This window comes from Chrysochloris asiatica, unplaced genomic scaffold (genome assembly GCF_000296735.1).
Source record: "Chrysochloris asiatica unplaced genomic scaffold, ChrAsi1.0 scaffold00259, whole genome shotgun sequence".
In the NCBI taxonomy this organism is placed as follows: Eukaryota; Metazoa; Chordata; class Mammalia; order Afrosoricida; family Chrysochloridae; genus Chrysochloris; species Chrysochloris asiatica.
The window spans coordinates 3645834-3660869 of NW_006408777.1; the positions used below are offsets into that span (position 1 = coordinate 3645834).

At 40.4% G+C, this 15036-nt stretch overlaps 1 protein-coding gene across 1 annotated transcript in view; it reads left to right on the top strand.

Moving 5' to 3' along the window:
* The window catches only part of CLVS1 (clavesin 1), a 256850-nt gene that overhangs the window by 82677 nt on the left and 159137 nt on the right, over positions 1-15036 (top strand). The window contains exon 2 of the mRNA XM_006874047.1: positions 5062-5236. Coding sequence (XP_006874109.1) covers positions 5062-5236 — 175 coding nt within the window. The remainder of the gene's footprint in view (positions 1-5061; positions 5237-15036) is intronic.

Consider the following 15036-nt stretch of genomic DNA (forward strand, 5'->3'; position numbering starts at 1 on the left):
ATGGACTCAAGTGTCCCCAGGTCTTACCACACTTTGGACCAACCAGTCCTTCCTCTTATCTTGCTCATCTCCAGGTCAATGAGAGTCAATGGACTGTGGCTGAACTCAGCCAAATTCTTCATTGCTGCCTTTCCTCCTCTTCCACTCACCAGTAGACCCATGTGGTCGCCAGCAAGCTTGCATGCTTGTTCATGTGTTCCCTTTGAGTTTCAGTCTTAGAGGGGAGTTTGTCCTGAAGGAACTTGATTGTTTGACTTGATGGCTTCCTGGCGAACAGCTTGCTTATTCTTGTAGTCATGCTGACATTTTTGTTTTGGGTTTTTCCTGATGATCTTTCTTTGACGATGTATCTTCTGTTGCTCTAGCTGTTCCAGGCTGGTCTGTTTGTTCTTTCTAGTTGAAATGTCCCACCTCATAAGGTTCTGGATGGGACTCAGGATTCCATCTAAGGTCCTTACTCTGCAAAGGCTTTTCAAGAGGCATATTTCACTGGGCAAGTTCTAGAACCCATTTTAGGTATTCCAATCAGTTATAGGCTGAGGATGGGCTTACAAGTTTTCTGTAATCATGTTTCCCAACATTCCTTTCTAACCCACTCAAGTGTCTATTTTACAATAGTAGGCAAGGGGAACCAATATTCATAAGACAGGCAAGCATTTTAGTATTAGTTCCCCTTTTCAAACTATGCCTAGATCAGTGTATCAGAGAGCCCTGTTGTTTCAAGGTTAAGCATGCATCACTACTTACCTCTGTCCCACTTAGGCCATGCAAACTTGTCTCAGTGTTCCCCTATTTATCTTGTTCTTCCACCACCTCCTCATTCTTGTATTGACCTCCCCATCATCCGAACTAAATCCCCCACCACAACCCCACTTGTTAGTATATGTAATTATATTCCATTAATTATTCCCTCCATTTAAGACAGTCTATTTTATGCTGCAATCTACCTGATCTTCCCACCACCTGGATCTCTGTTCCTATGTTTTTAACCTTCTTTCACATTGCAATTGTTTTGATTATAGAATGACCTTCCAGATCCTCTGTTCTTATCATTTTAGTCTGTTCTTGACTCTTCCACTTGATGATTGAGTTCAGGGTGATGCTGCCACATATGTCAATCTCTGGTTGTTGTCTGTTCTTGTTCATTCTCAGACCACAGAACTTCCTTTAAGATGTTTTTCATAGCAGGGTTGGCTTTGGCAAAATCCCTTAGCTTCTGTTTATCCTGGAATGTTTTGATTACACCTTCATATTTGATTGACAACTTTGCTGGGTAGAGGATTCTTGGTTGGCAGTTTTTTTTTTTTTTTTTCTTTCAAGCTTTTATAAATGTCTCCCCATTGCCTTCCTGCCTGTATGGTTTCTGTTGAGGGATCCAAGCTTACTTTGATTTGCTTGCCTTTGTATGTTACACTTCTATTTTCCCTAGCTGCTTTCAGGATTGTCTCATCTTTGATTTTTGGAAAGCTTGATTATTATATGTCTTGGTGATTGTCTTTTATGGTCTATCCTTCCTGGGGTTCGTTGAGCTTCTTGAATGCTTATGTTTTCATTTTTCAGGATGTTAAGAATATTTTCTTCCAGAAGCTCTTCAACTATCTCCTCTGTGGACTTGTGTGATTCTTCTTTTTCCAGAATGCTGATAATTCTTGTTATTCCTCTTCATGTTGTCCAACATGAATCTTAGGCCTGCTTTAGATTTTTTAATCCTTTTTTTCTGCTTGCTCTCTTATCTTACTAATGTTGAGAGATTTATCTTACAGAGATTCTGGCAGCCAAGAAACATATGAATAAATGTTTACAATCATTAGCCATTAGAGAGCTACAGATCAAAATAATGAAATATCATCCCACACCAGCAATAACAGCAAAGATCAAAAAAGTAGAGGACAATAAATGTTAACAAGGATGTGGAGACACTCAGACCCTCCTACATTGTTGGTGGGATTGCACAATGGTCCAAGCACTCTGGAAGGTAATATGGTGCTTCCTCAGAAGGTTCAAAATAGAAATACCTTATGATCCAGCAATCCTTCTACTTGGTATTTACCCACAAGAAATATGAACCATAACACGAGTAGATATATGCACACCAATGTTCATATAAGCACTATTTACAATAGCAAAAAGATGGAAACAGCCTAAGTGCCCATCAATTGAAAAATGGATAAACAAGCTGGTACATACACACAATGAAACTCTGTGCTACCTTGAAGAACAACAAGGAAGCTGCAAGCCACCGCATAACATGGATGAACCTTGAGGACATTATGTTGAGTGAAATTAGTTAGTCACAAAAGGAGAAATACTGCATAGGACCATTATTGTAAAAGACTAAGGAAAAGAACCAACCCTAAAAGGTGGGGGGGGGACTATATATATATATTTGCTGATCACCAGGATGTATGAGATGAGATGAGAGAAGAGAGAGAGGGGAAGATAGAGCACAGCTTAGGGAATAGACACTGGATAACTTGGGTGGTGATGTGGGAGTGGGGGGTGGGAGGAAATACACAAGAAGGGGGAGGGGAATGGAAGAACAAGCCAGATAGGAGAGCAGTTAGGCAAGTTCTCATGGGCTAAGTGGGACAGAGGTAAATGGTGATGTATGCACAACCTTGAAAGTACAGTGCTCTGGGATACAGGGATTGAGGCATGGTTTGAAGGGGTAAAAGAGAGGAATAACGTTAAGATGCTTTGCTGTCTTTTGAATATTGGGTTCTTTTGCCTACCATTGTAAAATAGATACTTGAGGGGGGAAGAAAGGTATAGCCAGAAACATCATAATAGAAAGCTTGTAAGGCCATCTTAAGCCTATAACTGATTGGAATACCTTAAAGGGGGCTAGAAGTTGCCCAGTGAAAGAGGCTTCATGTAGAGCCTTGCATTGCATAAGACCATAGATGGAATCCAGAACCCCATCCAGAATCATCTCGGGTGGGAAATTTCCACTGGAAAGGATGAGTAGACCAGCCTGGATCAGCTAGAACAGAAGATGCTTTGTGAAAGAAAGATTGGCAGGAAAAATAAGAAACAATAATGGCAGTCTGATTGATTGCTACAAAAACAAGTAAGTTGTTCACCCATAAAAGCAAGTGATCGGGCCCCTCAGAGCAAACTCCCTTCCAAGGCTAAGACTCAAGGGGAATACATGAGCAGGCATGTGGTCTGGTTGATGACCACATTGGTCACTGATAAGGGGAAGAGAGGGGAAAAACATCAATGAAGTTGGGAGCTAAGTCCTGGATGGCCAGCAGTACGGCAAGACCCAGGGGCTCCTGGGCCCAGAGGAAGTGACATGGCCACAGAGGACTAGAGTGGAGCATGAAGCATCCAGCTGATATGATGTGAGGGGAGATGGACAAGAGCACCCATACTTGTAGATAGTATCCAGTTGACCTCGCTTCGATGGCTGAATGATCAGAACTTGACTAGAAAAAGAAAGAAGGGGGAGGGGAGAAAAAAAAGAGTAACCTGCTACAATTTGATGAACTTTACCTATACTTATGGATGTAGTAGCTCAAAAAAGGGAACAAATCTTTACAGTGAGGATCACTCTCACCCCCTCGGTATACAGGGTTGACAGGGATGGGCAACTTAGACATTGGCTACCCAAAATGGAGGGAGGGGTGCTATAAAAGCAAGAAGCTACTGGCTTAAAAGCTTTCAAGAGGGAGCCTAGTTCCAGATGGGGCTGGGGAAGCTAGACTCCACTGAATGATTTCCAGTCTTTTGGGACTAGGCTGGCAAAAGGAAATGGAGATAAGACTCTTTTGGTATACTAGTGAATAATTGCTACCAGGACTGACTGTGAGGGTCGGAAATGTAGAAGTAGATGTTTTTTGACAAAAAGAAGGGAGTGATTGATTTTGCAGCCCAGGAGCAGAGGTCCCTGGGACCATCAAGTGAGAAGAGCAGAGAGTGTGACCCTACCCAGAGAGGCAGTGACACCAGGAATGGAGACAGAGATGATGACATGGACAGATGGAGCAGCTAGAAACACTTGACTCAGAGAGGGATAATGGCTTTGTTCTGATGGCTGGAGGGCAGGCCTGTGAGGTGTACCCCTTGGTTATTTGATGATGCATGGAGGGGATTGTAATCATTGTAATGAAACGAAACACAATAGGATGAATGTAAAGCTGATGTTCTCCCATGTAAACCCACATAATTCACAATAAAAACTTAAAAAATATAAAATAAAATAAGCTGGTGAATGGGAATAGAATATAAGATATAGAGAAGTACATACAACATCAGAGAGCTATTGCTCTAGTTTGTATTCACATCTGCCTGTTGTCATAGTTACCCATGTACTCCAAGAAATTTCCTTCTTAAATCACTCTCTTGAATGCTTTATTCTTCCCTATATATGAATTAAAGGTTTTTTTTTTTTAAAAAATAGCATCAATTACATGTATGTTATTACACTTTTATCAAATTTTAAGAATACAAAAAAGTATTTTAATCCAAATAATAAATAGCCTTTGATTGAGATCTCATCTAATTTGTCCATCAATGATTCATTGTGCACCCAGGTACTGGGACACAACATACATAGTCCAGTCCCAATCCTAAGAGATCACATAGCCCTGTGAGTGAGACATAGGCATCAGAAAGACATTTCTACAAAGTGAAACTGGTGTTGCTGAGTGAGATAGCAACGAGAATACAGAGAACAGCATCTCATTAAGTTTGTGGTAATAGTTTGTTTTTGTTAAGTGTTCTTGAATTGGTTCTGGCTCACAGCAACATGGTATAAGTTTTCCAAGGAGCAGCTGATAAGTTTGAACTGTTAGTTTTGTAACTCAAATTGACCTTACAGTCCAGTGTTTATCCTACAGTGCCGCATCAGGATGTGATAGTGGGGTCAGACTAAAGGGAGGCTTCTATCCTGTGAGTCTCAAAGGATTGCATTTTCATTAGTTCTCAATACCCTCAGTGTTATTCTGAAGTCTAGGCTCAAGAAGCAGGTGCATGAGAAAACTAGCGATATTACATGGGATGTGCTATCACCTATAAGTATTCACAAAGAGCTTGTCTTTTCTGCTCTGGCCATAGGAATTCCTTCACAGACATCCTGCGGGCCATCTTGCTATCACTGGAAGTCCTTATTGAAGATGCAGAACTTCAGATAAATGGTTTCATTTTAATTATAGACTGGAGTAATTTTTCCTTCAAACAAGCCTCCAAATTAACACCTTCCATCCTCAAACTGGCCATTGAAGGGTTACAGGTATGTTCAACAAGTGTATAATATAAGACTATGCATTGACACATACATTTTCCTTAGTATTATAACCAAAGTAATAGTTGTCTTTTAGCATGGAAACATAGACAATTAAATAAAATTCACTGGTGAATGTACCATACATCAGTCTGAGTTTAGATATTTGATTTTTGAAAAATAATCCTTCATTTTCATTAATAATAATTTCATATTACTGTTACCACTGGCACAAATTACCTACTGTAGCAATTATGCATAAAGCTTAAAATATTTAACCTAATCCATTTGAGAGTTCACTAAAATTAAAACTAGAAAACATATGCTGAATAAGGGCAAGAGTCTTAGATAGAAGTAGCATGAGATTTTCTAATTTTCCCAGAAGCATCTTCATGCTCCAGAAATGCACCCTGTGGATTGTTACTTCCCAGAGTGCAGTATGCCCCAGTGTTTGCACTAAAGTAAATCACTATGGAGCAAACAAACGTAACAGACAAAACTCTACTTCTAGTTTGTATGATTAGTTGTCAGGATTTGGGAAAGTGATTTTTATACTGTGTAGGTGGGGTAGTCAGTTTCTGGGTTGCCTTCTATTTTTATAGGTCAGTGATTCCATGAAAATCAATTTATCTTTAATTTTAAGATTTATTCATTTAATTTTTTATTTTAATTAAGTCTTTTAAAATACTAGAATTGATTCAGTGGAGTAATGGCCTAGCAATAGATGCAGTTACATGCAGGCAGTGTAAGCAGAAAAAAAATACAGACATTGGATAATTCTCAGATTAATCATCCATTACCAAAATTTTCAAAGTGCCAAATTGGAAACTCCATTGTCTTCATCCATCACACACTATTGTGTGTAGTCACTAGTTGATCTGTTTCTTAATCTATATGTTATTTGTAGTTGGCTCCTAGCCAAAGCATAGCACCTTTTAGGTCTCTGATGAACATGTGTCTTTTAAATGGATAATTTCATTGAAATGATGTTCATATTTTCCAAGGAATGTGGGGCAGACCTAACAATTCAGAAGAGTAAAAACATATTCATACAGTCTTCTTCAGGAATGGCTTATATTCTGTGTGGATATATCATATCATGTATTAGAGAACATTTATAAAGTTGCCTTTCATTTGTAGACTATATGGAACATCCTACCTTGCTTTGAAAATCACAATCATAGACGTGTACATTCTTTGATATGAAACATTTTCTCCTGACTACTAACTCTTTTTCTACAATCTCCTCGTATTAGTCTTAACTTCTGAACATTTGATCTTTCCCTCCTTAAGACTTTCATTATGGGAAATTTAAAAAATAAGCTGCAAGGTTTATTTCATGTCCATAATTATGCTGACCATGTTTGCTCAAATATCATATAATTTTATTCTGTTAAAAAAAGGTTAGTCATTAATGTGTACATAAATGTGATTCAGATTCTATGCCTTTGTAAGATATTTTGCAAATCTGGAAAGAAAACACTTTTTTAATCTGTTCTTGCATCCTAACTTTTCTTTATGAAGCACACTGGTTACTTAAGATATCCTTTGCTAACTTCTCTAGCCCTAATGTGTGGGTTTCACTGAGCTAATGCATGTTAATGTGCTTTACACATTACACATCAGTATAAGCTACAAGAAGTATCAGTATAAGCTATGAGAAATATAAGCTATGAGAAGTATTAGATGACCTTCTGTGGAACAAAGGGGTTCCCATCTGGGCCTTCACTTGTTATATAATAGGGTCCAGGATGAGTTTCAAAATGTCATATAGTTTGGGTTAAGAAGCAGACTCTATTGGGGGCAGGGGAGCTTTCTGAGTCCAGGAGCACAAGAGGAGGAAAGGTACAGTACATTCTCCCATCATTTCATAGAGAGGTGGACAGAGCTCCTTTAGTACCTCCCATTTTATAAGGCAAGGTAAGTCCCTGGACTGTGGGACATCTCAGAGACACATCTATGAAAAATAGCACCTATGGGAAACACTGAAATTTTGCCCCTGTCCAAACATCTGACACCCATCATTTTGGTAACTTTACCAAAACACCAGGTCAGAAATACAAGTCAAGCCTTTTACTTAAAACAATATGCCAGGTTTACAACTTCACCTTCCTTGCTTTCATTGATGAAATTTGGTCTATGATGTGCTCAAAGTCACTTTTCAGTTTCTTCTCTCTCTCCACTCAGTTTAGCAAAATCACATAATCTGCTTTTACCCATGGAGGCTCTCAAGCATAAAAACATTTATTTTAACTAGCTGAGTGATTTCTCACAGGTGCAGATGGGAACTGTGATAGTTATAGAAACTGCTTAGTGATGTCCCTGCCATTCCTTAGATATAACTCTGGGTGATAATCAGACCATTCTGAAATCAGGGTATCTGGGATGCAGCTGTTTCTGGAAACTCTGCCTGCCCAGTTCCAGGAGACCTGGGAGTCCTAAAAAATGTACAATTCCTCCTGCCAGGGGAGAAAACCACTAGTCCCAGATCAAGCTGGACTTGGGTGCAACTTTTCTATCTAGGATATGGGTGACCTTATCCTGTTCCACTTAGCTTTTTGTTGTTGTGGCACCACTGAAGAAACCCTTGACATCATATCAGATAATTGGCATGCCCCAAGCTGAGTCATAAGCTCTGACTGGCCAGTGGCAGCTTGAGACTTCAGAACACTTAGATGTACCATGGTGATCACTCTACTGACTTACCCAATGACCTCTCTTCATCTCGGGGATCATCTTCAACCTCAGAATGGCCATTAACTTCTCCAACATTTCTAAAAACCTACAACTAAGACTAAGCAGAATCATCTCTGTGGTTATCCCTGTTGTGCAAGGAGAGGGTCTATATGGGTCTCCATCTGTTAAGCATGAAGGCACAAGATAAATTGCATTTATGTGAGGGAGTAGACCTTAATGGAGAAAGGCATAACTTATGCAATGTCAACCTCAGTGAAAGGCTCTTCCTTTCACCAATCCTTACAAAGGTCAGAAGAATTCTTCTGGATATTCAGGGTAGGGAAGTGAAGAAGGAGGTACTAGTTTCCAGTGGTTACTTAGATAATTCACCTTTTGTAGGGTTGTTATTGCTGAGTGCCATCGAGTTGGTTCCAACTCATAGAGACTCTGTATAGGGTTTCCTAAGCTGTAAACCTCTGCAGAAGTGGAAAGCCTCATCTTTCTCTTGCAGAGTGGTTGGTGGTCTCAAACTGTGGACCTTATGGTTTACAGTCTAGAAGTGGTTATGAATCGGGCTGTGAACCTTAAGGTCAGCAGTTTGAAACTACCAGCTGTTCCATTGGAGAAAGATGAGGCTTTCCGCTCCTGTAAAGATTTACAGCCCTGGAAATCCTGTACAGGGTTGCTATGAGTCAGTTCTGACTCCACGGCACATAACCACCACCATCACTTACCCTACAGAATTACTGCATTCCTTTTGCTGGGTCTTGTTGTTAAGTACTGTCGACTCTGTTCTGACTCATAGCTCTCCTGTATTGGGTTTCTGAGGAGCAACTGATGAGTTTGAACCACTGGACCTGTGGTTCAAACTGACCTTATGGTCCAAGGCGTATCCTACAGTGCCACATCAGGACTCCTTTTGTAGAGCAGGTATGAGAAAGTGACCCTATCAGAGAGAGTACTTTGATTGTTGGCAATCTTATTTGAGGCTTAAACTCTTTAAGGATTTTAAACACTTGACTGTTAAGTGAAAGGTCAGCAGTTAAAACCTACCAGATGTTCCTTGGAAACCCTATACAGGGTTACTATGAATAGTAACCAACTCAATGGCACTTAACAACAGCCTGCTACCTGAAAATTTGGGGCTGCAAGATATTACTTGAGTCCGGGTGTGGTGCTGGGGGTTGATACACTGGATTTTAAAGTCAATTTGAACCACATGGTCAGTGGTTCAAGCTAAGTGAAAGGTCAGCAGTTCAAACCTACCAGATGTTCCTTGGAAACCCTATACAGGGTCACTATGGGTCGGAAGTGACTTGACGGCACTTAACAAAAACAACAACAGGGATACTCCTGGAGTCCTGGTGTGTCCTTGTAGGATAAAGCACTGGGCCACAAGGTCAGGTTGAACCATGAGAGGTTGGTGGCTGAGGCAAAAACCTCAGCCAACCTACAGGGTGTTCTGAAGCTGGGATGAGCCTTCAGTGTTGTCCTAGTTGGGCCAAGGACTGAGCCTTTATATCCCCATTCTGTTCAGTCATTAATGCAGCCTGCCTGGAAAAGGGCTATGAGTTTGAATGAAGAGGCTCTCTTCAGCCCTAAGCAAATCCCAAGAGGATGCAGCCAATGGAGCAATTTCTGAGAGTCATTTTCCCAATAACTGGGTAATAATACATTCTTCAATCTTACAGGCAGTTTGGAATGCCTTATAATATAATAGTAAGAAATTTCTCTTATTCAGAATCCAAATGTATAACTAACTAACTCTTTCTTGGTTACACATAGTCCAAATCAATGTGAAGTATAGTTGATATAGAATGACGGAAACTGGGCTGGTAGATAGGAAACAGTTTTTTGGGGGGGTGGGGGAGGGGTCTGCCAATTATTGTTCTATGCTTTAAATCATAATTATCCTGCCTCTAACAAAAACCATCAAACAAATGGAAAATGCAGAAAGCTTTGTTTATGTACTTTATATGCTCAATTAATGAGTTATAATAGCTATATGGAAGAAATTATTTTGAACATAGTCTTCAGGACACAAGAATATAGCTCTCTCTAAGTAAAACACAGCCCAAAGTCACTCAATTTTACTTAACTCCATGGGCTGGGAAGCCCAGAACTCTGTCTTGTGTTCTGGTTCTTTGTTCTGCTATTGCTTCTCTGCCACTCCTCTGGTACCAGAGCTTTCTGTCCTTGAGTCAAGGAGTTTCAATACATAGGATTTCAAGGTTCAAAGGACATCCTCCACTTCTGGCTCTTCTTCTTCAATTTCATGGAAAAGGAGATCCACCATTTTTCTCCTTTGCCTTTCCACATCTTACCCCATAGTGGAAGGGGACATGGAGCAATGCTCAGAGGTTCAGCACACTGCAAATCATCTATATCTTTCCACTGCTTGCTTTACACACTCTTGGGCCTTCCTTTGCTCTCTCTGGCCTTTTTTCCACATGCTAATTTTGCATCCCTTTTTCCAAAACTTAGAGCATGTTCACTTCCTCTTGGGAAATCCTAAATGCCTTATTCACTTGCAAGATTGTTGTTGTTGTGAAGTGCCTTTGAGTCAATTCCAACCCACACCAACCTTGTATAGGGTTTCTGAGAAGCAGTTTGTGAGCTTGAACCAACCTTGTGGTTCAAACTGACTTTGCAGTCCAGCATATTAACCCACAGCACCACACTTAACAGCTGCAACATGAATAAGCAATGTGAATGTCCCTGAGTGGAAATTGTAAATGGATACTATTGTGATGAGTCATTTGGAAAGGCAGATGAGTCAGGCACGTTTAAAGTTAGTAGTTAGATTCACAGTGAGTCTGCAGCATTCAGACAGATTGACCCAATGAGGATTCATTCAAAATAAGACATGGGTCAAGTACTCTCCTAAATGGATTACAGCAAAGAACATAGCAAACCTGAATTTTTAAGGCTTAAATTCTAGTGCCTAATTTCAAAGCATTGTTCTCAGACCAGCAACATCAGCATCACCAGAATCAGATAAGGAATATAATCACTCAGATCCCACCCTGTTGTTATTAAGTGCCTTCAAGTCAGTTCTGAGCCATAGCAACCCTTTATGGCATTTCCCAGGAACAGCTGGGGAGCTTGAACCACCAACCTTGTGGTTCAAACCAACTTTGCAATCCAGCACATTAATGCCACACTAGGATTGGTCCCACCCTAGATATACTAAATTAAAATCTGCATTTCAACAAGATGCCCAGGGAATTTATATTAAAGTTTGAGAAGAACTGCTCTACTGTGGGTATTATGTTGTTGTTGTTAGGTGCCATCACATTGGCACCGACTCAGAGCGACCTTTTGCACAGCAGAACAAAACAATGTCTGATCCTGGGCCAACCTCACTACTGTTGCCACATTTGAGTCCATCAATGCTGCCACCTGGCCAATCCATCTCGTTGGAGGGTCTTCCTCTTTTTCTCTGACCCTCCATCTTACCAAGTATGATATCCTTCTCCAGCGACTTTTCCCTCCTGAAAATATGTCCAAAGTATGAGAGACGAAGTTTAGCCATCTTGGCATCTAAGGAGCACTCTGGCTGCACTTCTTCTAAAACAGATCTATTGGTTCTTTTGGCAGCTCATGGCACTTTTAGTATTCTCCTCCAACACCATAATTCAAAGGCATCAATTCTTCTATGATATTCCTAATTCACTGTCCAGCTTTCGCATCCATATGAGGTTATTGAAAATACTATGGCTTGGGTCAGGTGCACCTCAGTCCTCAAGCTGATGTCTTTGCTCTTCAACACTTTAAAAAGTTCCTGTGCATCAGATTTGCCTAATGCAATACGTCATCTGATCTCTTGACTACTGCTTCCATGAGTGTTGATAGTTAATCCAAGAAGAATGAAGTCCTTGACAACTTCAATATTTTCTCTGTTGATAAAATGTTGTTTCTTGGCCCAGTGGTGAGGATTTTGGTTTTCTTTACATTGAGATGTAATCCATCTCAAAGGCTGTGCTCTTTGATCTTCCTCAGTAAAGGTTTTAAGTCTACTTCTTCCCTTTGGTTCCTATTTCCATTCCACCCCTCTTCCCCTCCCTTCTCAACTTTGCCCTTAGGTAAATGATGCTCTGTTGATTTGGAATGACTGACCTTTCCATGGTGAGAATACCTATATACCTGGCTACTGCTTGGCTGAGAAGTGGTCCCTGGGGGTGGGTTCCTTTCTAGATCTGAAGGGTGGCCGAGGGCCATAATCTCAGGATCTTCCAGTCTGTTTCTTACCAGTGAGTCCAGCCTTTTCTTTTCATTTCTTTTCTTTTAATTTATTGTGCATTGAGTGAATGTTTACATAGCAGATTATCAGTTTTACATTGAACAAATCATATACTTTGCTTCATTACATGTTTGCAGTCTCCTCCATGTACCAACAGTTAACAGCATTTAGGTCTATTCACTTAAGTATATTACATTCCTTCCTCCCTGTGTATCCTGCTACCTTCATCTTTACTCTGCTAACCTCTCTCTTGTGTATTGTCTGCCCTGTCACCTATATCAACATGTGCCTGTTCTCTGTTGTTGTTAAGTGCCGTCGAGTCGGTTCTGACTCATAGCGACCCTGTACAGGGTTTCCGAGGGTGTAAATCCTTACGGGAGTAGAAAGCCTCATCTTTCTCCCGCGGAGCGGCTGGTAGTTTCGAACCGCTGACCTTAAGGTTCGCAGCCCGATTCGTAACCACTACGCTAGCACATAAATAATTTTCCCAACCCCACCCCCACTTCCCCACCCTCCCCACTGTAGCCATCATAGATTATTTGTTTGTTGTTCTTGTTTGAAAAATTTGATAATTCACAGTTTCAAAGTAACAGCGGCACACACTCTTCTCACCTCCCATCACAAACCCTTCACTGGGATCGAGTCTCTATTTTGAGGTGCAAAGGTTTGAATATACTTCTGTAATTTTTCTTTTGCCTGGATATCAAGGCTTCACAGGGGTCCAGTTTACCTGGGCTATAGCTCACCCAGGACTGTAGCTCACCTGGGACCATAGTTCATCTGGACTGTCCTATTTTAACTGGGTCCACAGCTAACCCAGGGCCGTCTTAGCTCACCTTTGTCTCATAGCTCACCAGGGGCCCCAGCTCACCCAGCCCCTAAGTTATCTGGGGCAGTAGCTCACCCAGGTCTTAGTTCACCCAGGATTGTGGCTCACCTGGGCTGCAGCTCACTGGGGGTATAGCTTTTAAATTTTTGCAGGAGGAGGAAGCCTCATCTTTCTTTACAGTGTCTGCCCAGTCTGCTATCTTGCCTAAAGTCAAGCCTATCTTGCCTAAACTCAATAATTATTATTTTTATTAATAATAATTTTGAGTTTTGTTCCACATTTTCTGCCTTTCTATTCAGGACCTTCTAATGTGATCCCTTTGGCTGGGCAAAAGAGTCATGTAGACTGATGTTCATGTGTCCCATTAGTCTATTAGACTAATTGATTCCAAACATCTTCATTTCTCATCACTTTTATTTCTTCCACACATAGAAAGAGACCAATAGCTGCACTTTAGATGGCTGCTCATGAGCTTTAAAGATCCCAGATGCTACTCACCAAAGTAGGATGTAGAACATTGTTTTTGTGGACTGTGTTATGCCAATTGACCATGGTGTCCTGCAACTCATTCCTTTACAGATGTTTGGTAATTTCTAAGAAGTTTTCATCATTTTGCCTGCTGTAAGCTCCACCACAATCACAGTGGTTTATAGGAAAGGTAAATACTCAAGTACAAATTGGCACTTTCAAACCATTGTTTGTGAGTATATTCCCAATCTTCCTTCCATACTCACTCAGCCTGTGTGTCTATACATGTATCTATCCACAGAACACTGTTATTCCAAGGTTGAGCATATATTGTTATTTATCTCTATCCCCTTTAGCCCTTGTGTATCTCCCTGTGTCTTCAACTGTCTTCATCATTCTTCTGTCAACCTCCCTCTTTTTGTGTATTGCCCTCCCCATCACCTGAGTTAACATGTGTCTACCCTCTGGACAGTGAATTACTCTCTCCCTTTCCTCTCATCCCTGGTAACCATCAAAGACTGTTTCTTTTAATATGAAAACCTTTTCTTGAGTTTTTACAATAGTGGTTTCATACCATATTTGTCCTTTTGTGATTGACTAATTTCATTCAGCATAATGTTCTCCAGTTATGTGGTGTTTCACAGATCCAGTTATTCTTCAACATTGCACAGTATTCCACTGTGTGTTTGTACCAAACTTGATTATCCATTTTTCAATCGATGGGCATTTAGACTGCCTCCATCTTTTTGCTATTGTGAATATTGCTGTAATGAACATCGGTGTGCATATATCTACATGTGTCTCCACTCTTATTTCTTATGGATTTATACCAAGTAGAAGGATTGCTGGGTCATATAGTATTTATATTTCCAACTTTCTGAATAATTTTTTTTAAATACTGGTAATACTGGTAAATAAAAGTAACAAAATAGATATTACTCATAGTCTTACTCAGTATTAACTATTTTTAACCTTCTATATATGTTATCCTAAGGAGTCCTGATTGTGTAGTATGAGTTGGGCCACAAGATTGGTAGTTCAAATCTACCAGCAGTTCAAGAGAGAAATTTGAGGCTTTCTGCCCCCATAAAGATTCACAGCCTTGAAATTTCAGTGGCACACCACCATCACCACCATATACATCATCCTACCCACCCCCTCCCAGAGTTCTGGTGTGGCACGGTAGGATAAGCACTGTACTACTAACTTCAAGCTTGGCAGTTCAAACCCACCAGCTGATCCTTGGGAATCCTAGATAGGGTTGCTCTGTATAGAAATCAATGTAACATTTTATTCTATCTGGAAAATACATTTGAAAAGATGTGAGGATGGGTTTAACTTAATTATTTGTCTATACATTTCTATTTGTACTAATATTTGTTGCAGACCGTGTAAGACTGGTCAGAGGTTCAAGGCCCTACAGGCCCGAGTGTAACAAATGAAGCCACTTGGCAGTTAATAGCAAATTGTTTTTAATCAAATTGTTTAGTCATATTTATTTAATTCCAAACATGAGCCCTGGATGTCCACAGAGAAATGCAATATTCCCCTAAATTTCTAAGGTCAAGATTTTCCCCCTAGAACCAAGGCAGT